Source organism: Mus musculus, chromosome 4 (assembly GCF_000001635.26).
Source record: "Mus musculus strain C57BL/6J chromosome 4, GRCm38.p6 C57BL/6J".
In the NCBI taxonomy this organism is placed as follows: domain Eukaryota; kingdom Metazoa; phylum Chordata; class Mammalia; order Rodentia; family Muridae; genus Mus; species Mus musculus.
In genome coordinates this window covers 82,382,273-82,407,032 of record NC_000070.6, presented here as the reverse complement: position 1 = coordinate 82,407,032, position 24,760 = coordinate 82,382,273, and the positions used below count along the sequence as shown (strand labels likewise).

Genomic DNA, 24,760 nt, shown 5'->3' with positions numbered 1-24,760 from the left:
TAGACCAGCTGACCAGTGGCTCTCACTCGGCCTGATTTAACTGCACTACCGCTGGGGAGGAGACATGAGTGTTTTAAGTCAGAATGGGTAGAATACTCGTCATGGCTTTACACATCTGTCATTTATCCACACTGCTGCCCTTTCAGGCATAGGTATCCATTTTATATGTGCGGCACTGTCCTGTGTACTTGACAGTACATGAAGTGTACAACTTCTAGAACCTCGGGTTCTCTTTGAGGTTAGAAAATATAGCCATTTTGTCAGTAGGTTTGTCTGACAGGTCCCCAAACTCTTGAGTGTTTTTGTAAAGCAACGTCCTCCTTGCCAAGTCCTTCCTCCCAGATCTGAATCCTTGTGCAGGAGGCGAGCAACCATCATTTGGTGAATGATTGATGGATAGATTATTGTTTTGGAATTTGGAAACTCCCAAGGAAAAAAATGACAAGGTAGCAGAATCTCTGCCTAAAACCTCACGAAAGTAAATCACAGTGGCTCAAGCTTCAAGAGTGTTAGTCGGCAGGAAAGCCAGAGACGCCTTTCTCTTGAACACATTGACTTTATCAGTCTGTGTTTTAGTGGCCCGTCGGCACATGGTTGTGATATTTACCATCCTGACTACTAATTTAGAAAAGACTAAGGGTGCCTAAATGTCTTATGTGGAGAGTCATTCATAGTCATGATGAGAAATTGTCCTGCTGTATACATTTTCATGGAGGGGCTGGAGACATAGATCAATGGTTAAGAGGACAGGCTAGTCTTACTAGAGCACTCAGGTTCAATTCCTGGCACCCACATGCCAGCCCATAACTGTCTGTAAGTCCAGGTTCTGTTGCTACTCTTCTGGCCTCCATAGGTACCAGGCATGTGTGTGGTATGCATACATGCATATAGACAAAACACTCATGTACATGAAATAAACAAATCTTAAGAAATTTTAGGGGAATGCTGGAGAACAAAGAGTACGCATAATGCACCCTTGGAAAGGGCTCAGGAAGTCTCAGTGAGTAAAGCTGATTGCGTTGTGACCTTGGTTTGGATCCTAAGCATCCAGCTCCAAGCTGGGCATGGCTCGCACCTGTCATCACAATGCCAGAAGGCAGACTCAAGGAGGATCTTCAAGGCTTGTAGGAGAGCCAGTGTAGCCGTAGAGGAAAGTTCCTGCATCAGTGAGAGACCCTGCCTCCCCAGACTGAGATGAAAAGCTATCGAGGAAGACACCTGATGCCTGTCTCTGGCCTGCACACGTTGGTGCTCAGATGAGCACACATGCATGGACGTGTGTACATACGCAGTATTGCATTAGAGAGATGCTAGGCCTTCCCCCATTACAATGGGGATGGAAAGGAAAGCAGTGTGGGGCCATATAGTTAAAGGTAGAAACGCAGGATACATAGTGACAAATCACAATAAATGGAATGAGTGCCACCACTCTGTCAGCTCCATGGAACTCATCCTTTACCTCTGAATTCTGGCAGCACAGGTGGTTGCTGGATTCAACCGAAGCTACCTCATCACTGCCAATGATTACAGGATAGCACATGGGGCCTAAGGTGTCTCACAGCCCGAGCTTAAACTTGTGGAACTCCCTAAAAGAAAAGCCCAATGGTCTCATTATTGCAACATTTGACATCTGGGCACACAGCATTTTAGCTGGATTTCAGTTTTGAGAGGGGAGGGGTGGTGTGCAGAGACAGAGGTAGAGACAGTAGACATTTTTTCTGGGGCTAGTTCCTTTATTTGTCCTTTACAATTTTTTTTTATATATTCCTAGCATGAAGAAATCAATGCATCTTAGTTTCACACAGCCCCCCTCTACTTCCTGCTTCTTCCTTCATTTCCTCATTCCTTTCCTTCTTGCCTTTGTCCCTCCCCCCTTTCTCACTGCCCCCTTAGTCAGCTCCTGTGCCTTGCAGAGATGAAAGGATTCTGGGTTTTATTTCACTTTTCTCAATTAGGTGGGATTTGTAATATAGACAGTTCCTCAAATTCAAGGTGTTTGCTGGAGAAAAGCAAAAAAAAAAAAGGGGGGGATTCTTTACAATGTTATTTGAATGATATAAAAGGACCACAGCCTCTAAAAGAGAAGCCAATTGATCTTGCCTGCGTTTTCTAAACACGAATACTGGGTTGGGGCTCAGAGTACAGGCACATTTCACCACTGCAAATGGCAACTGGCCCGTGCATGGGCTTCCACAGTAAAGTGTGATCAAGAGGATTTCATTTTACCTTCTCACACAGATCTAAATGAGCTGCTTTAATTAGCGGAAGGCATTGAGGGTTCACCTGTGACAGGGATGGAATTTGGAACCAGATCCCTGTGTTCGCGTTTCTAACTTGTAGCCTTCAAATAATGCTTTGTGGTTTCTCAAGCAGCTTTAGGGAGCAAAACAAAACAGTACGTTGTGGTACCATCTCTTATCCGTGTGGGAAATGCCCTTGGGCTCTGTGACAGTCTGCATCCCTGCCCAGCCGCAGTGGCCTTTGCCCTGGCCAGGCACAGGCCGGCGACATTTCAGGAGGCCGCTTGGCAGCCATTTTAGATCTGCCCGCGCAGAGCCCTGGCTGCCAAGAGCTGCAGCCACTCCGTGCCAAGACACTCTTGGCAGTGGAGATAAACTTTGTAGAGATACACAGTCCAGAAATATCTTATAATTACAAAGCACAGGGGGCAGAATGTTTTTACAATACAGCTGTGCTAATGTAAACATTTAATTTGGCAGCCTTCTCCACCCACTTTTCAATTAACCGGGTTTATGCAGATACTTTAGCTCTGTAATAAACTTTATTGCTACTTCTCTTAGAGTACAGTTTATGAAACACAGATTTGAGGGGCTTGGGGGGGGGGCGCTGTCCATCCATTTAGGAAAGCACACTGTGGATGTTAGGTTGCCATGAAGGGGAAGTGTAGCTTTCTGTCTCGAAAATGCCACAGTCCTGGCTTGACTCAAAGAATTGCTTTGGGGGAAAAATGTGGGGGCTGTCTCCTTTGGCTCCCAAAGCATGCAAGAAGATATTAATAGAAAGAGGTAAAATCGCTTATGTAGCTGCATAAAGACACTCGTGTTGGTGATCATTAAACAGGGTAAATGTCCCCTGCAATGCATGAGACGGCTTCAGAGACAAATTCCCGATAACAGTTCTTACAGATATAATTATAATAATTGTGTGATCGCCGTGATAATTATTCTTATAGACTGAAAGAAATAATTTTCTATCTAGAGTAGCGTTCAACTGTTCTGCTCACAAAGACAGTCAATAGATCTTTTTTAGCTAACCTAAAAAAATTGTAGAGGTCATGGGGGGTTTTCCAGCTAAATTTAGAATTAATTGACTTTGTAAAAAAAGACCCCCTCCAAATAAGGAATATGACATCATAGTCAACGAGGTGTCTTTGCAGTGATTTGCTTATACAGTTCTCCAAAATTAGGGAAAGCCGTGCATACATACATACTCATGCCATACATACCAATGCATGTTCTTTTAAAACAGATTTTAAAATGTATGATTTCCTGTATTACTGCTTGGAAACTTTGTCTTGGTTATGATCTTTTTCTTTTTAATTTTTTTCTGTTCTTTAGATTTATATGTATCAGTGTTTTACATGTATGCGAGCATATGCGAGTGCGTGTGCGCATGCGTGTGTGTGTGTGTGTGTGTGTGTGTGTGTGTGTGTGTGTGTGTGTGTGTAATTATGTGTATGAGCCACAGGCATGCGTAATACCTGTGGAGGTCAGAAGACCATTGGATCCCCTGGTTCTGGGGTTGTGCACGGTTGTGAGCCACCATGGGGAAGCAAACCTGAGTCCTCTGCAAGAGCAGCCAGTGCCCTTGGCCACTTCCCCACCCCTGGTTATGATTGTTTTTTAAGGTAGCGTTTTTTTTTTTTTTTGTTTTTCTTTTTCTTAATGGTGGGTGTAGTAATAGGAAACCAGTTTTTATGGTGTTTTCTCTTAGGACTTTTTAAGAGTCTTTCATTTAGTCTTTCTCCAGGTCCTAGACCACATGATCGTGTTTTAACTTGAGATAATTACTAATTTGATTCTCTAACCTCCCAACTAGCCCATAGATTCTTCCCCACTGAAGATGGTAGAGGGCAGTGAGTGTTAAGCTACTCTTCGCACATCCTGTCTCACTAGTACAGCTTCCGTGCAGCTCTCTCATTGGCCGTCTCGTTGATTCGTCACCTTTACCCGTGATGCTTTGCAGACGGAAACCAGCACTTGTGGTCTGTTGCTTGTGGTCCCAACGATGTGTTAGTAGCTGAAAACAGTGAACAGATGGGAAGTTCTGATGTGCTTTGGATCTCTTTGGGGATAATGTCAATTTATTTTTAAAATATATGAAGTCTACTTATTTTTAACCTTATAATTTGTTTTTCAGAGACAGGGTCTTACTATGTAACTGGCCCAACAAACTATGTAGACCAGGCTGGCCTCATACAGGAATCTATCTGCTCTGCTTCTGGAGTGCTAGGGCTAAAGGTGTATGCTACCACACCCAGCCTTACTTACAAGCTTTAAGCCAAACCATTTATTTTTCCCAAGTGACTAGCTTTAATAACTATGGAAAGGAATGATATATGGAAGGAACATTGTTGGTTTTCAATTCTCTAAAAATAAACAAATGGCCAAATGCATTAGATGTATTTCTGTCTGTTGCTGAGGACTGAACCCATGGCTTCATGCATGCTACCCAGTCGGTGTAGCTCTAAGCAGTTCTCCAGCCCCAGCATCTCACTACTGGGTGTTAATTGTTTGTGTAAGCTGGTAGGTAGCTCATTATTATCTTTCTTTTAAATTGTTTTGTCTTTCCTAAGGGAATGGATGCTTTTCATCCCATTTCTCCATGGATAGGATATTTAAGATAACGCCCTTTCTGCAATGTAAACAGATGCCCCAGACTGTAAAAGATATGTTAGGATATGGTCAGTGACAACTATGGAGGGAAACGGCACATGTACAACCAGCCCTAACACAGTGTTAAAGCCTTATATTAGAATGGGAGGGAAGTGATGTGGACCCTGCAGGGTGGTCTCATTAGGTGGATGCAAAAAGAGGGCCAGGAAGAATATACCAGATGAAGGGAATCAAGCACTTTAAAGATGAAATTGGAGTTTGTCTGACGTCAGAGTAAGGACATTTCAGTAATGAAAGCCATATGGGTACAGAGCATGGAGACCTGCAATTAGCAAAACAAGGGGGAGGAGCCTTAGAAGGTAAGAGCTGGGCCAACACCTGGAAGTAGGGCTTTGAGGTGAGGGGTTTCCAGCAAGTCTTTCTGGTTCATCTGGTTCGCTGAAATGGGAGAGAGTGGGCAAAAGGTCCTGCTGGAATAAGGACAATAAGGACTTTGTCATTCAAATGAGAGCAGGGTTAGCTATAGAGGATTGGGAATCGCAGACAATGAGTAGTAGAATTTAGCAAAGTGGAGCTGGTTGAGTTTGCCCTGGGGTTACAGGCAGGAAGGAACCAGGAGGTGGGCCTCATGGAAGGATTTTCTTAGGCAGTGATAGTACCAAAGGGTCCCACAGTAGAGAAAGAGCCATCCACTTTAGAGAGAGGCACCACAAAACTTCTCTTACATAGACAATGGAACTGGTCCCCAAAGACAAAAGGATGGACCTTTGATGGTTCCAGATATATGGAGTCTGAAGTCAGTTAGGACACCCTGTGGCTGATGGGACAAGCGGTGGTGGTGGTCAGGCATCCCTGGGCTCTGATGCCGGGTGGAAGATTAATTTTGATCCTTCCTTATGAGGTGGAGCTCAGGTAGTGTTTGAATATTCCCTTTTTATTTTGCTTCTCAGTGTTACTTCAGAACAGCGTCAAGCATACTAGGTCCTCATTTATTTTTTTATATTAACTTTTTTTTTTTGAGGGAGAAAATTCTTCAAGGATGAAAGTTCTGTGGGATGTTTCTTTTTCCAGTTTGAGAGAGAGAGAGAGAGAGAGAGAGAGAGAGAGAGAGAGAGAGGTGTTTGCAATATCTTTTCAATTTAATTTTATTATTTGCTGTTGTGTTTAAAGAAGCAGAAGCTACTCTGAAATTTAGGTGTGAATTTTGGAGAAGACATGAACAGTTTCATAAAAAAATGAAACAAAATGTGCCCAACCACTGAGTGCACCCCGGGGAGTAAACCCTGCCCTCAGGTCCCTGATTCACCCTGTTAGTAGCAGCCAGTGAGGCTCAGTTTACTGGCACAGCCTCCTCTGCCCTTCCTCTCCGTGTGAGTCCCAACCTTAGCAGGCAAAGGCTCAGAAGCCTTGGGATGAAGCTACATCATCCCACAGTTGAGCCAGCTAATGCCTAAGTACAAACAGTAGCCGGCAGTAAGTGGGTGTGGCCCTGCAGCTTCCTGGAGTGTCTTACAGGGGTTTGTCTTTGTTTGTAGATGTCTGGGTCCTGCAAATGGACTCCCGTCTTTGTTCAGTATGCAACTTTGACTACGTAATTTTCTTTGAGTTAAAAAAATAAACCAGTGGAAGGCTTGCTAGTTAAAGATCACACACACACACACACACACACACACACACACACACAGCCTTCAGAAGCAAATGTTTGTGGGCATAACCAGACTCCACAACATTTTTTTCTTTAAACTCTCTTTAGCCCTTGTCATCTTAAGATGTGCCTTATGCCTTACCACTTCCCTGGGAAATACGACTCACAGGAGCAAATTACGTTTCTGAGAGAGTCCAGGAGGATCCTAGTTAAGTAGATTAGGGTCTGGCATTCCTTTTAGCTTCATCAGTCATTTACAGCAGAGGATGGACACTGTAGCCGTCTGCGACTTGCCAATTAGCTGGGCTTTCCCCGCTGTTTCTGGTTTGGCAGGGATGAGGTGGTTCACCCTGCTGCACTGCTGCCTGCCAAGGACACATGGCCAGCTCCCTGCTTCCTGTCTTCCTCTTTGTGTCCTGGCCTTGCCTTCCAGACAGCTGCCAGGTTATGGTTGCCAAAAACCTTCCTTCCTTCAGAAAGGTCAAGTAACCTCAAATCACCTTTGCCAATATTTGTGTTTTCTTTTTAATCCTTCTGTGCTCAAGTTGGAGAAAACTGTAGCACTGAGTGGAACTTAGGGTCACCTCGGATCTCTTGGATCTGAACCTGAAGCATCCCTGAGCCAGTCCGGATGGTGCTTCTAGTACAGTTCTGTTCACAGCTCTGTGAAGTGCGATCGAGTTCAGGAGGGTTCAGTGTGGATCTGAGTGCTGCTGCTTTTTAGGATTCTCAGTTCACTTGTGATCTTTGGCCAAAGCCTGATGCATTGCATGGCAGGAAGAGAAGAATGTGGAGATAGGTTTTGGCTAAAGGCTTACTTTTTTTTTTTTCTTCAAAGAACTTGATAGTTGCAAACCTGTCTTTGCTTTCCTGTTTGGTGTCTGTGAATAAGAGTTAGCAGCCTGTCCATGGCCTGGGGACAGCGAGTGAATTAGCAGGAGCTTGCAGGATGGAAGTACCACTTCCTTGGCCCTGGCATGGCTGTAGGAAACACAGTCGCTGGGACTGAGGTTCAAGATCAGTGTGAATAAGTGTTTTGAATGACACTCACCACTCACCAAATGCATGCACTGAACAGGCCATGGTTACAGAATGGGACAAGCAAGATTTCTTGTTCCTGGGCAGCATATGGTCACATATAGACCTGTCCTCTCTAGTTCATCTCTTCGAATTACTTCATGCTCATCTTTCATCAAAGGACACGGCCACTAGTAGATAACACTTTTTAGAAGATTGAAGGTCTAGAACATTAATAATGAGATATTACCTTTAAGTAATTTTCTGCTTTAAGGTCTATGTTTTTATGAAGTGTTTTCTATGACACATGGGAACCACCACAACCATTGTCTATATTCTGATGTCCATTTTAGATGGGAAATTTTATGTCTCTTTCATTGTTTCTTCCTTCCTTCCTTCCTTTCTTCCTTTCTTCCTTCCTTCCTCTCTCTCTCTCTTTCTCTCTCTCTCTCTCTCTCTCTCTCTCTCTCTCTCTCTCTCTCTTTCTTTCTTTCTTTCTTTCTTTCTTCCTTTCTGTACTAGAGATTGAATTTGGGGCTTACTGCATGCTAGGAGAGTGCTCTACCACTGAGCTCTGCCAGCGCCTCTAATACTTTATAAGGCAAAGAGAGCTACCTACTGATTCTTATGGTGTTTGCTGACTGACAGAGGGGAGGGCTGTGTCCTGCCCAAAGACTCAGAGAAAGTTCAGCATGGTCCTGAGATTTTTTTTTTTCTTCCTGGCATTTCATGTAAAATTGGACACGTGATCTTTCTCCTAAGCGCAAGCCTAAGGTTCTAGTATGTGTTTTGGACTTGCAGTGAGAGTAACTTAGCATAAGCCACCTCTTTGTCTTGCATTGCAGTAGCCTTTGCAGAGTTGGGCCCAGGTCACCCTTGCAGTTTTACAATTTCTTTTCTTGACATCTAAACTCTGCTAAAAAGTTGCAGCCTCAGGGACACCTGCCTTTCTGATGTAACTAACAAACACTGCTAACTTAGAACACATGTTCTTCAGAGTTCACCTATAGCCTTGAGTCCCGCATTTGCAAGCTCAGCATCTTTCATTGAAGACAGCCTAATTTTCTTAAATTCCCTATTTTGCCTCTCCTTGAACTATTGTCTTTTGTAACAGTAATAAGGAAATGTGGTTATGGGTTTAATTGCCACGAGGCAATTGTCCCCTAGAGGACTCAGTAGAATTTTCCACTCTATATCTGAGGGCTGGGCTCCATCAAGATGATCATTCATAAATAACTCAATTAGAGTAATAACAACAATGCATTTATTTTTATGACAACTTTGCCTCGGAGAGGTCCTATCAAGTCATTGTTCTAATACCCCACTAGAATGGGATAAATATACATTTCGAAAGTTTTTCTATAGCTCCTTTGAAGTAGAGAAGTGAGGCAGAAAGTGTCCTTGATGTCCCTGAGGTCACAACGTTTCTAGGGCCAGGACAAGGAAGAATGCAGGTGAGGTCTCATGTCACTGCAGGGTCTCAAGCCAGACAGGAAAGGAGCAAGGCCCAGCATCCTCTTAGAATTGCAGATGATGCTGGAGAAGGTGCTTGCAAAGCCCCAAAGGCCTTGTTGCTGTCTTCATCCCCTCCTACAAGAGAGCTCTGTGTGGTTGTCTAGCTGGCCCTTAATCTGGAGAAAGGGTTTTGCACATTTTCTGATTGACTAGATCCAAGCTACCTGTTGTGTTCTTCAGTAATATAGGACTAATTGAAAGTTTACATTTGTATTTCTCAATTTTAAAACCTCCTATGAGATTGATAACCAAGTTTGAGCAGATTAGGAAGTCAAAGATTCATTCTCAATGCTCTGCTTAAACTGCAAGCCAAAAGCTTACCCAACTAGTGGGTTGCCTGCTTGTTTGTATGCTTTTTTTTTTCCTTGCAGTTTTACTGTAGACTCTATAGTTGCAGAATGAATATAATGAATTTTGGGCTGATTTTTATGTTTTAGTGGAACTAGGAAAATGGGGAGTAAAATTACCTTTAAGTTCCCCGTTGGATTTGAAGCAACTCTAGTGGCTGACCTCCCTGGGGAGTAGACACAATTAACTACAGCATCTTAACACTATTGTTTGTTTTATTATGGTTAAAGATAACGGATCTTTATGCTCTTGGTTCAAGTATCTAGTGTCCATAGAGGCTTGGGTATGATATTGGTCCCCAGCAAAGGAAACCTCTTCCAAATATAGAAGTTCCAAGTCCACAGGGGCTCTGCTTTTTGACTTCTAACGGGAAACAATGTGAACTTAGGTAAAGTATACACACATGTTTTTTTAAAAAAATATTTAATTGTAGTTTCAAAATTCTTGGGTGAGTTTCTACTTTTCATTTTGTCCTAAGCAAAAGAGCGACATTGCACTTAGATATGTCCCTGGAAGCCTTCTGGGAGGAATAATGACCTTGAGACAACCTCATCACCTCTTGTTGTGCCTTAACCCTAATGAATGTTCAGCCAAAAACTAATCCAGGTAAACAGAGAGGAAAAAGTCAATCAATGCAAGCCTGTTTGTGAAATAGCAGAGGGGAACCGCCCATCCTTTAACTGAGCTGTTAGCCTTGCCCCTGGGCCAAGGGAATACTGACTGCCCTGTAACTATCTCACTTGCATAAACAGGGGAATGAGAAAAGCAAGAAGTAGATGCTGTTGCCAAATGTTCTCCAAGGCCATTTTCTGTCTGCTGAGACTCTACTCCCATTTTCTTTTTTTTTTTCAATAAATATATTTTCCTTAAATTTATAAGTTTTGCCATACAATGCAGGGACTGATTAAAATAATTCTCAGAATCAAATTTAAAATAGCTTAATGAACATAGTGTTTCTTTAAAAATACTTATTTTACTTTGTGCTTATGCGTTCATTTGTGTCTGGTGCTGGTGAGGGTCTGTGCACAAATGAGTGCAGGCACTGACAGAGTCAGAGAGAGAGAACTAGCTTGCCTGGGGCTGACAAGGGATTGTGGATCAGCTGATGTGGGTGCTGAGATGCTAACTTGGGTCCTGTGCAAAAGTAGCAAATGTTCTTAGTTGCTGAGCTGTGTCTCCAGCTCCTAATAAACATGAGTTTTCAATGGATAAAATCTCCACATGCTGTTCAAAGGTAACTGACAAACACATAACAAACTCGCGTGATAGTGGACAAATGAGACATTGTCTTATTAGGTTTCTGTTGTTGTGATAAAACACTATGAGTGAAAGCCACTTGGAGAGGAAAGGGTTTATGTCCCCTTACTTCCAAATAACGTCCATCACTGAGAGAATTCAGGTCAGGAACCCAAGCCAGGTACCCAGAGGCAGGAGCTGGGCCAGATGCCATAGAGGAGTGTTGCTTGCTCAGCCTGCTTTCTTAATAATGCCCAGGACTGCCAATCCAAGAGTGGCACTACCCACTATGGGCTGGTCCCTCCCAAATCAATCATAAAGAAAAAAAAAACAAACCAAAAAACCAACCAACCAAAAAATAAATAAATAAATAAATAAATAAAAACCGCCCTGCACTGTGGGTTTGCCTACAGGCCAGTCTGGTTGGGACATTTTCTCAGTTGAGATTCCCTCTTCCCAAAGCCATGTCTTTTGTCAAGTTGACCCCCCCCCCAAAAAAAAAAAAACAAAACAAAACAACAACAACAACAAAAAAAAAAAAACCAAAAAAAACTAATCCAGACAGACATAAAAAGAAAACTTGGTTATGGTGAGAGTGTCAAATGACTCAGTGAAGTATAAGGACATGAAAATGCAGCTGCATAGCATTATATAAAAATCCATCAAGCTCCTAATTTTTCCAGCTCAAAGACATACAGCCTTGTGTGGGGGGAACAGCATTCAAGAAAGAAGACTTTGTTACACTGGAGAGAAAGCTTGTATCCTGGTAAAGAGAAGAAAGAATAAGTGGAAATTGATGGTTGGAGCTATCAAAAGATGTCCTAGAAGACTGTCTTTTGAGCTTGATTTTGAAAACTTAATTATGTTATTATCGTTATATATCAATATGTAGCAAGAAAGGCCTTGGTGTATAAGAATCATGCTTAGGGTGGAATGGGGGCAGTCATTCCTTTCCTTTCCTTTCCTTTCCTTTCCTTTCCTTTCCTTTCCTTTCCTTTCCTTTCCTTTCCTTTCCTTTCCTTTCCTTTCCTTTCCTTTCCTTTCCTTTCCCCCTCCCCCTCCCTCTCCCCTCCCCTCCCCCTCCCCCTCTCCTTTCTTTCTTTCTTTCTTTCTTCCTTTCCTCCTTTCTTTCTTTCTTTCTTTCTTTCTTTCTTTCTTTCTTTCTTTCTTATTTTTATGATAATAATTATTTGAATATTCTAAGTGGCATCATAGTTACTCTGACTTACTTTTTTTTTGTTTTTGTTTTTGTATTTCGAGACAGGGTTTCTCTGTATAGCCCTGGCTGTTCTGGAACTCACTTTGTAGACCAGGCTGGCCTTGAACTCAGAAATCTGCCTGCCTCTGCCTCCCTAGTGCTGGGATTAAAGGTGTGTGCCACCACGCCCAGCCTTACTCTGACTTATATTGATTAACTTTATTGAAACCATTTCCCTAAAGTTATCATTCAAAACACTAATTATTTCATAATTGCAATGAATTTTCATGTTTCAGTTCATGAAGGTTGTAGATTGTAAGCTTATGCTGTGACTTTAGATTGTAAACCTTTTATAGTTCTTTCAAACATTTTTTTTCAGTAGAATAATCTTGATCTTCCTCTAAAAATAAAGAAAAACTTAGGTAAGCTGTTTTTTAAATTATTTTATCAATATAACTGAGTGGCTTTCCTCTTGTGCAGCCTTGGTTTGCAAAAGGAAGTTACTCTCTCTCCTTCCTGTGTTTTGTACTGTTAAAAATCACATTAGTTCCAAGCTATGCTGTACACTCAGCTTTCGTGGTAAATTAGGTTCTGCACCGAAAACTTGGGGACAGAAGTTCTTTGAACCACTTATCAAGGAACTGTGGGAACATTTAAGCCAATATCTGCCACAATCAGTGAATTTCCTGTTGCCCAAGTGACTTCTTTGGTTCTATTACTATGATAAGGATGTGTCAGAAACAGCAGCCGTTGATGGACAGCTGACAGGACCGCCTTTTCCCTTTGTAGGAGTCTGTTCTTCCTCATCTTACTTACTCTTGTTAAAGTCACTGATGAGACCTTCAGATTATTTAGAGATATTCCATAACATCAATGATTTAAGTTCCATGATGTAATAAAAAGTAAAGATAGCTCGATAGTTAATCACACATAACCAATATGTGATATAAAAGCCTATCTTTTATTTTTCTCCTGTAAGCTCATATAATGTTTTAAACATAAACATTTAAATGACTTTGCCAAACTTTGTTTTGAAGACCGGGTCTCAGAGTACAGTCCTGATTGGCTTTCTGCTTAGAGCCCTGCCTGTAGCTGCCTCTGTGCTGGGATTAATGGTTGGGTCTCCAGGCCCTTCTGATTTTTAGGCTTAACATAAAGGAGACATTTTTATTCAAGTAAAGAATATTTTAGAGAACATTTCTATGATAAGCACTGAAAAAGGTAAAAATGGGACTTTGGAATCATTGACTGAACTAACTGCTACATCTTATTTGTCAAGAAGTTTCAGACACTTAAAGATGAAAATGTATGTGGGTAACCAAAACAACCCAAATTTATGATTGTTATTACCACCTCTGTAATTAAGATTCAAACTGTTCAAGTGTTTCTAGCTACCATGTTGCTTCCAAGAGAATTGTAGCTGTTCATTTAGACTTAAGTGAGCACCTACTGTGTGCTGAGAGTTATGATCAGCTGCAAATAACACTCAGATGGGTCTTGATCCTACGAGTTTAAAACAAAGCAAACAGATGGGTACTGACCCAGTGGTTCATTACCATTGTCAGGACTCTGGAGGGAAAACAGCAATACTTATCGAGGAGGGTTTATTGGGTGGAGCAATAGTAATTAAAATGCAATGTCCATTTTTAAGACTGTTGTGGTTTCTCACCGTCAGTGTTCAGGACCATGAAGTGCCATTCCAGTCCCCCACTTCACCACATTTGGAATTTAGTCAGTTCAGACTAAACCTCTATCTCTTTCTTATCTGGTGAGTTTTGTTTTTTTTTTTTTTTTTCCTTTAATCTGACTTTTTTATTCTCGAGGTAATGTCTTGTATTGCATCTCAGGCTGGCCTCGAACTCACTATGAAAAGCCCAAGCTGGCTTCACACTCTTCAACAGTCTTCCTGGCTCCGTCTCCCAAGTCCTGAATTTACTGGTGTGAACCACTGCTGGCCATTTATACAGCTGTAACTGAGTGGGAGAGATTAAAGCTGATTCTGGCCTGCAGAGGTTTGCTGGGGGTCAGAGTACAGATGGCTGAGGAAGGCAGGAGTCCAGACTCAGGTCAGTGTGGGGGAACATGTTCTGCCTGGGGAACAAAGATCACAGGTAAAACATTAGAAAGTAGTGTGTTGGTTTGACTTTAACCTAGATTAAAAAAAATCAAGTTTGGTGAAAATACACGAAATGGCACAGCACCGAAGGGCCGATGGAGGCAAAACTGGGGACACGCTGGAACAGGCGTGAAAGTCTCTGCCAGGCAGGGAACTAATACTGAAGGGTTCCAAAGAATGGAGCGTTTCTCTTCCCACAAGCTCCTTTTAACAGAATATCAGACCAAGAACGTAAACATTGATTTCTTTCTATTGAATGTCTGCATTGAGTTTTAAATTCCCCTCCCTGATTTTGCTTTTGAGTCTGCTTTTCATTTCCAGCTTGCTCCACATACGTTTCTCAGAGTGCAAGCTTCTTGGCTACCAAGTGGGAGAGAATGTATTATGTAGTATCTCAGAAAGCCAAAATCTCTCCCAGATGGAAGCGAGCATCGCCATCTCAGCCCGGACCCTCCTGGATCTGGCCAGGCTTCTTTAAGGGACGTCACTATTTTTCCGTGGCAAGTGGCACTGGCGAATTGTTCCTTGAAGTACACAGTGGTGTGTTCGTGGAGTATTGTGAGATATGGGCAGCATTTATGAAAGATTATAAATTGTACAGCTCTCTTCAGAAACTTAAAATACAGCTGGAAATGTTTTGCTCCCAACAAACATGCAATCTTCATAAAATTGGGAAAGAAATGTTTTGAATAAATAATGTTTTAGTTTATTTCTCTCCAGTGTGAGAACTTTTTTTTTTTCATCAACATCATGCCGTAGAGCTCCTCCCCCTTAGAGCTAACACTCTTACCCTTATGTTTACAGTATGCTGGTGAGTTCCACTTGATTTTTAAGCATGCCAGATTGCTCTGTCTTGTTTTTAAAGATAGAAAACTGGATTTGCTCCCGGGGACTCTTTCCATAACTAGGCCAGTTTAAAAACTAAACAAGGATTGAGTCAGTTAATTAATTTAAATGAGATTACAAATCAAAAACATATTATGCAATCTTGATTTAATTACCACATTTTATTTACTTAATTGAAAACACACTGTAGAAAGTTAGCAATCTTGACAATGACCGGAATGGCGTCTTCAAATTCTATACATTAAAGGCCATGAAGACAGAAGCCCAGGTGATCCTGGTGGCACCCCTGGCTTCCTCAGTATCCCTCTGTATCAGCAGACGACACTGGACTTAAGCATAGTGCAGAGATGGGGTTTTATTTATTGTCCTGGTCCCTTTGGAGTCTGGTGATGGCTATGCAGTGCTACAGCTTGGTCCCTGTGCCCTGGCTCCTTTGGTAGGCATGCCTACTTTGTTCTCCAACGTTCCTGTGATGTTTCTCCCTTAAGTTTCAGCACTCTGAGATTTTGGCTAATTCCATGTGGACAAATTTCAGTCTGGGGCTCAAACAAATCCTCCTTCTAATCCTTGGGATGTGAGGCTTTGAACCTAATCTCCCTGTTAAGCAAAAAAAGTAGTCCTTTATAAGAAAGTTGAAGAACAGAATTAGCACAGTGTGTGAGGGAGCAGAAATAAGAGTGTATTACCAGTCTGCTCTGTAGCTTTCTTTTGTTAACGAAGTTACTTTGCCCATAAGGATCCTTTGCACGGTAACTTCTTTTTAAACTATACAGTTTGCTGAATTATATCCTCAGAGTCAATATTCCACCAAAGCAAGGAGATGCCAAGAGTGCAGGCCTTCAAAAGTGCAGCGATGCTGGTTGAAAAGTCTGTTTTAATGTGTGGAGGAAGCCATCTTCCACAAATACTTTCTCAGTTCTGCCAGAAGTATGTGGAGTTATTTGATATCCCATTTGCTCAAAACTGGGCTTCGGGGAAGAGGTACAGATTCAGCAAGAGCATGTCGAGAATTCTATCACAAAGCAGCAGTGCTAGCGTAGTATAGATTGTCAGCTAAATTGTGCAGTGATGGGACTCCTAATAGAAAATGTGATATGGCGATGAGATAGAGAGAGACCTGGGGAGAGAGGGGTTTGAACTTCAAATGGAATGTCCCTTTGGGAAGAGACAGGGAGGGGGTTTCCTGGCAGCGGGGAGGTGAGATAGAGAGACAGAAGCCTAAAGGGAGACCTAAAAGGGGAAGGGAGAAAGACAGATTCCCCCCATATCCATGAGGATTTTAGAAGTGGGAAAACACTCTGTTTATGCAAGTATCTTTGCATTGCTTTAACAAACATTTAATAAGAGGGAAAGAAAATATTGTAAAGTCATAGTTGTGTACCACCTCTGCTAACAAAACAGCTGTCCTCTAAAACTGAAGAGTGTTTTAACTGTGCTAGAGGGCAAAAGATTCCTGGCCCATGTTATATAATGGAGACTGTGATTATGTAAAGCCAATTTACTGTCAGCCTTCCCGGGAGTCAGTCTTCTGGAGTCACCACAGACTTAGGGGTGGGGCAAGATGACCAGGGGCTTTGTTCTCAGGACAGTTCTCTTCTTGTCCTGGAAAACAGCCACAATATATATCTCATATATAAGTGTTTATAATGAGCGATATTTTAAAGAGAAGAGACCCCTATGGTCTCAGATCCCTATGAAATTCCCTGGTATTCTATGGCTGACAATGGACTTTTTTTTCCCTTCACCTGCTTAAAGCAAAGGGCTATGATAAAGGGGCCTTTATCATGCAATGACTAATTTTAGTTCTAGCTGGAAGCTATCTGTAAGTTAACAGGTTAAAGTTTGGGTTTCATTTACTTTTCTGATATCGCTCAATATAAAAGCTATATTGTTGTAGAATCATATAATTTTAGAGCCGGAAGAGTGCCCATAATTTACCTCGCTTGGTCTGTCTCCTCTTTTTGCCAAAATGACCTTAAATTGAAGTTGTCCTTCTCAAATCCACTCTCTACATTCTTGTTTTTCATTCTTTTTAATTTTTTAAAAAATAGATGAGTTATTTATTGTATTTTATGCATATGAGCATTTGCCTGTATGCATGTTTGTATGCCTCTTTCTCATTCTCTCTGACAGGACCTTGGTGCTCATCCCAGGCTGGCCTTGAACTTGTTCTGTAGTACAGGCAGGCTGTGTGTCTTATCTTTGTCTGGGATGGGGGATTTACAAACATGTGACACCACACCCAAGAACAGGCTTTTGTTTGTTTGTTTGTTTTTTCTAGGTGGTGCCCTAGCCTAAGAATAAAGGAGTTCCTGGAAAATTTCTTGGGAGTATTTAGGTCCAGGCTTTCCCTGGCTCCCATTCTTGCTTTCGGATTCCAACCCATCCTTGTTTCCCATTGTTGGTGAGAGCCAATAAGAATTATTGATAGAAGTGCTCATGGGACTCCTCCCTGCTTCTCTACTCAATTGTCCCATCTAGAAACTGTACTGTTACCTGATCTGGAGTTGTGGGAATGGTTTCTGTGTCTCTCTCCCTTCAACCTTAGGTAATGTTCTGTCAGCATGGAATGGCCTGCGACACACATCTATATGTCTGTCACACTCCATCTGTCCTCTGGGCATTGGGTTTCACTAAGCATTATCGATATTTGCCCAAACATTGAGAGATCAGGCAACAAATAAGCCAAACATTGATCAGATGCTCAAAAAGGATGGCTGATCATGAGGATGTCAGAATTAGCAAAGGGGTGAGTGACATCATAGGTTCAGGCTCACACGTCAAATGCAGGGGGACATGAGCATGAGCAGGGGACACACGTCTCAGTATTAGCAGAGGTCAAGTCAAGGTGCCATGATGTATATTAAAACCTTTGGAACTCTTTTGTAGTTACGGGGAACACGAAGGTTTAGCACAGTCAGCTTGGAGTTTTATAAAGACTATCTCTGAAGCAGAGTAAAGTAGTTACTATATGTATATCGGCACACTCAGGTCCTGTCACACCATCTCTATTTATATTTGCGACAGGGTTTCTCTGTGTAGCTCTGGGTGTCCTGGAACTCGCTCTATAAACCAGGCTGACTTGAACACAGAGATCTGCCTGCCTCTGCCTCCTGAGTGCTGGGTTTAAAGTACCCTACCAACTCCTGGGTGGAGAGTTCTTATGATACTCCTCCAAGAGTTAGGTTTTTTTTTGTGATGTGACCTTGGTCCCTTTCCCTAAGGAGAATCAAGCTGCTATTTTTTTTTTTAATGTATCCTTACTTTTATTGAAGTGAATTAATCTTTTAGTTGAAATTAATGTGGAAGCTAGTATACACAAATGTATGAGTTTTATGTATTTGTGGGGGTGTACTAAGAATATGTCACCACATGTATCCATTTTGTAACATTTAACTCAGTTTTGACATGTCTCTTCCCTAGTTTGCATTTTTTTATGGTGAAAACATTCACAGCTCTCCCTTCCTGCTTTCTGAGTGGTCTGTCACTGTCCCTCTAGTAGCCCTGCCTTCCTATGTGACTGTGACTTGATGCTCCCTATCTGCCCTTCCCATTCCTCCATCCCCAAGGACTTATTCTGTGTATCCCTAGCACATTGGGTCACTTCAGAGCTTTAAGGAGAAATATGATACATATATTCTTTTCTTCAAACAACACAATATTTAGTGCTGGCAAGATGTCTCAGGGGATAAAAGTACTTACTTGTGGCACAAACCTGGCGACCTGAGTTCAAACCCCAGAACTCCTATAATAGGGGAAATCCTGACTCTACAAAAGATAGTCTCTGACCTACGCACATGTGCATGTCGTTTGACCTCATGCACACACACTAAATAAACAGATAAATAGATGAATGTTTGTAGGTCATTATGAACTGAATAGAAATACACCAAGCATTACTGTGTGTCAAACACTGCCGAGCTTCTGATTCGAAGGTGCTCTTGGATTCTTCCTTACTGTTGTTTAAGAGCCATGGTCCTTAGTGATCTGCCCACCACAGAGAGTAGCAGTTAGTCATGCCAGGAAGTTACTACTTGGTGAAAATCATTTCTCAGGTCATTATTGACTATCACCATAACTATATTGGCCTAACTTTTACCAGACTCTGACCAGGTTATCTAAAAGACATTTTTGTAGCTTGGTGGTGGGGATGGACCATAAATTTGACTCAGAACCACTTCTCTTTAGCATATCCAGTAGTGAACAAGCTTCAGATGATAGTAACAAAAATTTCAACAGATATTGAAGACATGCTTTTGTTTTGATATATTTTTTTTAATTCTTCAAATGACTTGGGATGTGCTGATAAATGGCAGTGAGAAGGGAAGTTGGGGGAAGATCAGGTTAGGTTCCCAGAAACATTTAATCTGCTGTAGGATCACTTGGCTTTGTGCAATTTCAAGGTTGCATCAGACTGTAAGAAGCAAGGTGTCTAAATATGGCACATGGGCACCACTTAGCACAAGTGTTTTAGAACAGTAAATCACTTCCTTAGGCGAGCTCGTGTTAGAGGAGCAAGAGTAGTCAGGCTGCCTTTCACCAGGGAGCAAAAGCTCTGGCTCGTGGCTGTGTAGGCCATGAAGGAGCTCCAGTCTTTAACCCAAGGGACAGGAGTGGCCACGGTTAAAACCACAGTCTAGAGATCTCCTCATTTCAGTTGCCTTCTTCCCAAAAGAATAAGCAGCATGTTTAGATTCATACTTGTGAGCAGAGAGAGCTGGGTGGCCTGTACACACTTGGAATCCCTGACACCAAGGAGGCTGAGGCAGAAGGGTCCTTTCAGCTGGACTGTGAGATCCATCTGGAAGACTCCTAGAGAATTTCAGAAGGAAGTCATACTAGGTCGATTTTGCCTCAAAAATTATGTTGCATCAAGCCCAAAGGAGAAGAAATATAGAAAATATAGAGTCATATCAAGAAGTAGAGAATAAAAGGTGGGGAGAAAGTGGGGAGACTGGTTGGCCAGCTTCTAGGTTCACCATTTTCTTTGTCGTGGCAACAAAATCTTACTGGACTCAAAACAGTGCTCTGGGCAGCTCCTAACCCTATTCCTGCCATCCTTGTTCCTTAACAGCTTAAGCCTCCAGGAAGGTAATTTTGTCAGCTTCTTGTATCTCCATCTAGAGCATGGTCTCTCCCAAGAGCTCAGGGCAGGGCTATGACACCACCTGCCACCTCAGGGGCCAGGGACAAAGGTACTGACTAGGACACTTTGGCATGGGGGCACAGACCCAGCATAGATAATTCTAGGTGCTACATCACTGTGGAGATAACTTAGCTTCCTCCTTTTTTCTTTTTCTTTCTGAGGGTTAGTCCACTTAAAATCTTGCACATTTTAATGTGCCCATTTTGTTAATAATATCTCTTGCGTATTGATGGTGTAGGATGTAGCTGAACTAGGTAGGGCTCCATGCTTGGTATGGCACAATCTTTCCAGAGATTTTGAGGTAGATCATATTATTGCAGTTTTTATGATTAAGGGGCAAGGTTCTACAAGCTAACCGATTTTGTACAGGATCACATGACTCGAGAGGAACAGAGCTAGTATTCAGTATAGCATAACCTCCCTTACACACACACACACACACACACACATACACACACACACACACACACACACACACACACACACACACACACACACACAGAGAGAGAGAGAGAGAGAGAGAGAGAGAGAGAGAGAGAGAGAGAGAGAGAGAGAGATGGAAGTGGTTAATGAAACTTTTGAGACTGGAGTAATTTGACCTGGGTGGTGATTTGCGGGGGTTTTAGATGTGGTCTGAAAAATTCCTTCTCTGAAGTCAACCACAATAACAGTTCATTCTTGGGTTCTCTGCCAACTATGGCTCCCTGGTTACTTCCCTCTCCTGCAGTTGGAATTAAGTGACTGATCTGAGGTGACATCAGAGGGGACTGCAGTGTTAGAGTTCATAGTATGAAAAGTAAGGGTGTCACTTGCCCTCTCTGGGACCCTTATCTGTCTTTTGGGGGCACAGTATTTGCTATTTGGCTTCATGAGGTGGTACATATTTTGTAGTATGAAAGAAAACCTGTTACTGGGGGCAAGGGGCAGCAAGCACCAGTTCATTGTAGAAAGCAAGCTTGTGACAAAATTATTCAGCTTTCTCCCAAATCTTATGGTGTCCATAGTGATTTTTTTCTAAGCAAATAGTGGTTTTGTTTTGTTTTGTTTTCTAGAGTGAATAGTGATTTTTTTTCTTGAAGACACAGATGTACAGCTTTTGGAAATGAGAGGAGAATGTAACTTTTAACACACATAAGAAGGGGAGGGGCAGGGTGAGAAAGGCTGCCCCAGTGGGGCGTGTGACACTGTGGACATGAAGGATGCACCCTGGCAAATAAGCAGATTCTCGGGGAAGAGACACTGGTCTTTATTCTACTGGACAGAAGTTTAGCAGTAGAGGCAATGAAGGTGAGGGGTGACATTTTGCAGACATTGTAGCCAAACATGATAAGGCTCCTGTTTAAAGTCCATGGCTTCTAGTGTGAGGCTGCCCTGCCACTCACCTGCGTAGGACAGCTGCAGTCTTTTCCCTTCTTGCTGTTTCTAGAGTCTCTTGTTGGACAGTTTGTACGTGTTAAGGAGCTCCAGAGAGGAAATCGAAAAACTATGGAGAGTCTGGCCTCTGAGTCTGACCCTGTAAGTAGGAATCTCAACAGGTTAGACTCCCTTGGAAAGGTAAACTCTTAGGTAACCTATGTACTAGACAAGAGGTGAGCTCAAAGCTGAAACAGCAGGGGCAGTAACAAAACGAAACAGTTTTAACACTTCATTGCAATTGTTACACTCTTAGTTTGAAAAGTGGCCAGTGTGGCCTTCTCTTTGAAAGGAACAACAACAACAACAACAACAACAATAACAGCAGCAGCAGCAACAACAGCAACAATAATAACAGCAACAACACTCTTCTCTTAATTTATAAATGTCAGTCTTGCCTCAATTCCACAAAAAAAAAGTAAGAGAAAAGATCTTGGAGAAGAGAACTGGCTTCTGGCTGCAGGAGAAGCTAGCCAGTGCAGTCAGATCTTTCCAGTTTCTTTTCCTCCATTTTGTGAAGTAAGAATCATGGTGAAGGTCATTGTGAGAATCACAAAAATAACCGTGCTGTTTTCATGAAATTTACTGTAGAGCAAAGGGAAAAAAGGGAAATAGGATAGAGGGATTATATTCTTCTTCACCATTAAGTCTGACCTAGGAAGCAGGAGTCAAAGGCAGAAATGAATAACCAAGTTTTATACAGGCATAGACTAGCAGGGTGTTCCGACCTTTAGGATTGAAGAGCAGTTGTAGTATGTTAACCACTTTCCTGGCATAACCACGTAGCTTGATCAACAACAAAAGGAGTCTGCTTTTCTGCTTAATTTAATCCCTTCCTTGCTTCAAGTATAAGGGCAAGGTTTTGAGGAAGAGACTTATGAGTTTATAGCAGTTGGTGACACCACCAGTACCACGTTTTGTTGAGATTCACTATTGTGCTCAAAATTGCCTTTTTGTAGGCAAGCAGTGAAGGCTGCTGAATCTGTGCCATCCATTTCTCTGGCATATACTGCAAGCCTAGTGTGTTCACGCCATGAACGGCCCCAGGAAGACAAAGAGGTAGACAGGCTCTCTGCCCCTTCTTTCCTAGTGTGGTGTAGCTATGGAGACAAAACCTATGTGCTAGAGCCAATAAAAGATTTCATAGCAACTCTCTGCCAGTAAGTGTGTAAGAACCCAGGCCAGATGACGCAGATAAATGCAGAGGGTTCATGGAGGTAGAGGATCAAGCCAAACACAGTACCGTAAATGGGTTAGGGCAGGCACACTGGCTGACAGTGCCTGTCCTCTGAGCCCTTTCTGTGGTGTTGGTAAGGAATGACATAGGACAGAGCTGCTCTGAAATGAAGGTGGCCGTCCCTTCCACCTTATCTAAGAGCCTGCCTGTATCTCGCAGATGGAGATTAAATTGATCCAACAATTTGCTCTCCGCAAAGCCATGTTGGTTTTCTACCTAGTAATTTATGCTTTTCCTGGTGTTTGCAAATCGATTGCTATTATGGGATGCAGGCAGAACTGGGCCGGGATCCAGTAGGTTGGGGGATTACTGGAGTGGATAGCTGAACCTGCCTGTGAAAACCCAGACGAGACGGCTCTTGTTTCTCTGTCTTTTACTCTCTGAAGAAATGCATAGTCTTGGGTTTTTTTAAAAGCATTCTTAATTATTTTTAGATTGTATCTTTTAAGGGACAGTATCTGCTTTATTTCAGATTTCTACTATCTGGCCTTGCTATTTGCCTAACCTTCAAACGGTTTTAGTGGCTTTGTGGCCAGACCTCTCATTGCAGGAAAACCTTCCTCCACCCTCAAAGCATTATGGGCCAGTAATTGTTCCCTTTGAGAAGAAATATGTATAGACATTTATCTAGGTTGGTGAATAAAATGTTCCTATGGAACAGCTTGGGAAAGTATACTTTATTTAAACACTTCACCTCATTGTTGTACCTTAAAAAAATTTTTTTAAAGTTCTACTAAGTATTGTGAAATTCTTTCATAACAAATTAAAAAGAAAACATATTCTGTGATTTCTTTACAGATTCTGGACAATCAGGAAGTCCAAGCCACAGTGATCCTGCCAAGAATCCTCCAGGTAAATATGTGTCCCCGGACGTGTGCACCCTGACATTGTTGGAGAACAAAGGGGCCCTGTATAGATCAACAGCCATAATTGGTCAGCTGCCTGTCTTGTTCTGGCAGGCAGTCGGATTGGGACAAGATGTGATTGTGTGGAGGCCTCTGCAACAGCGGGAACGGCTTCTCACCGCAGCCATCTTTGTTCACCTGAGCCGCGAGATCTTATTTATTTGTTTATTTATTTGTTTATTTATTTATTTATTGTATCCTTAGAAACTGATTCAAACACATGCTTAGCTTTATGTTTTAGGCATTTGAAAAGCTAAACACCTTTTAATCATTTTTAAAATAAACATTCCCTGCCCCCAGAGTACCCCCAAACAAAAATCTGGTAATTTCTGTTCTTTTATAGTTTACCCACTATGTTTTAAGAAAGTTTCTACTGAATGGTTATGTTTTTATAAAGTGGTTTTTGCAGGACTTTTGATTCCCGGTCTTCAGTGTAAGGTGCGTCTGGTCTTTAGTTTCAGACCTGAGCCTGACTGCATGCATTTTAGCTATACTGGGGAGTTCCACTCTCTCAACATGCAGCATGCGACTTTGGATTTATAAGAAGTTTTTTGTTTTTGTTTTTGTTTTTTTGTTTTCCATGAGAAAATCATGTAAAATTAGCATAAAGAATAATTTCAAATTTCCATTATCATAAAATTTTAATTGTATCTGTGATTTTGTTAAAAGAATGTTCTAAAGATATTCTTAACAAAACAAAACAGAAAAAAGCAAAACACAATAAACCCCAAATAGCCACACCTCCCCTCAGTCTCTCCAAAAAAACCCCTCACCTGCCATTTCATTAGAATAAACCACACAGTGCAAAAAGTCAGAACTGAAGTTTCTCAGGCCCTCAATTGCTTCGAAATCCTGATGCCTGGCTAATAAAAAGTTGAAATACCTCAAGTATTCCCAAATGTCAGGAAAATAGACTATTTGCTCATAATATTACTAGAGAGACATGGCTATACATATTTTCAGTAAAATCCAAAATCCAAAAAAATTTCTTCCTTTTGAAACTTACATCCATGTTTTTCTTAGAAAATTTACTTTTCTACATACACTTTAAGTAATATTCTTCTTAAAATTATATTGTTTAGAAAATATTGTATACTCTGATGATGAAAATACTAATTCAATGTTATATACTCCAAAGGTAAACGTATTAATCTAATACACATTATATTCTCCGACAATAAAAAGCACTAGTATATTTTAAATTTACACTGAATTGATTTTAGTTGGTAAACTTTCTAATGCTACAAACTGTGAGCAGAGCATAAAATATTTAAATTAAAAA

At 41.7% G+C, this 24,760-nt stretch overlaps 1 protein-coding gene across 10 annotated transcripts in view; it reads left to right on the top strand.

Moving 5' to 3' along the window:
• Nfib (nuclear factor I/B) overlaps positions 1 to 24,760 on the top strand; it is a 216,579-nt gene that overhangs the window by 99,719 nt on the left and 92,100 nt on the right. For all 10 annotated transcript variants that reach the window (XM_006537654.3, NM_008687.6, NM_001286131.1 and 7 more), the window contains exon 3: positions 23,372 to 23,425. In XM_006537654.3, coding sequence (XP_006537717.1) covers positions 23,372 to 23,425 — 54 coding nt within the window. The remainder of the gene's footprint in view (positions 1 to 23,371; positions 23,426 to 24,760) is intronic.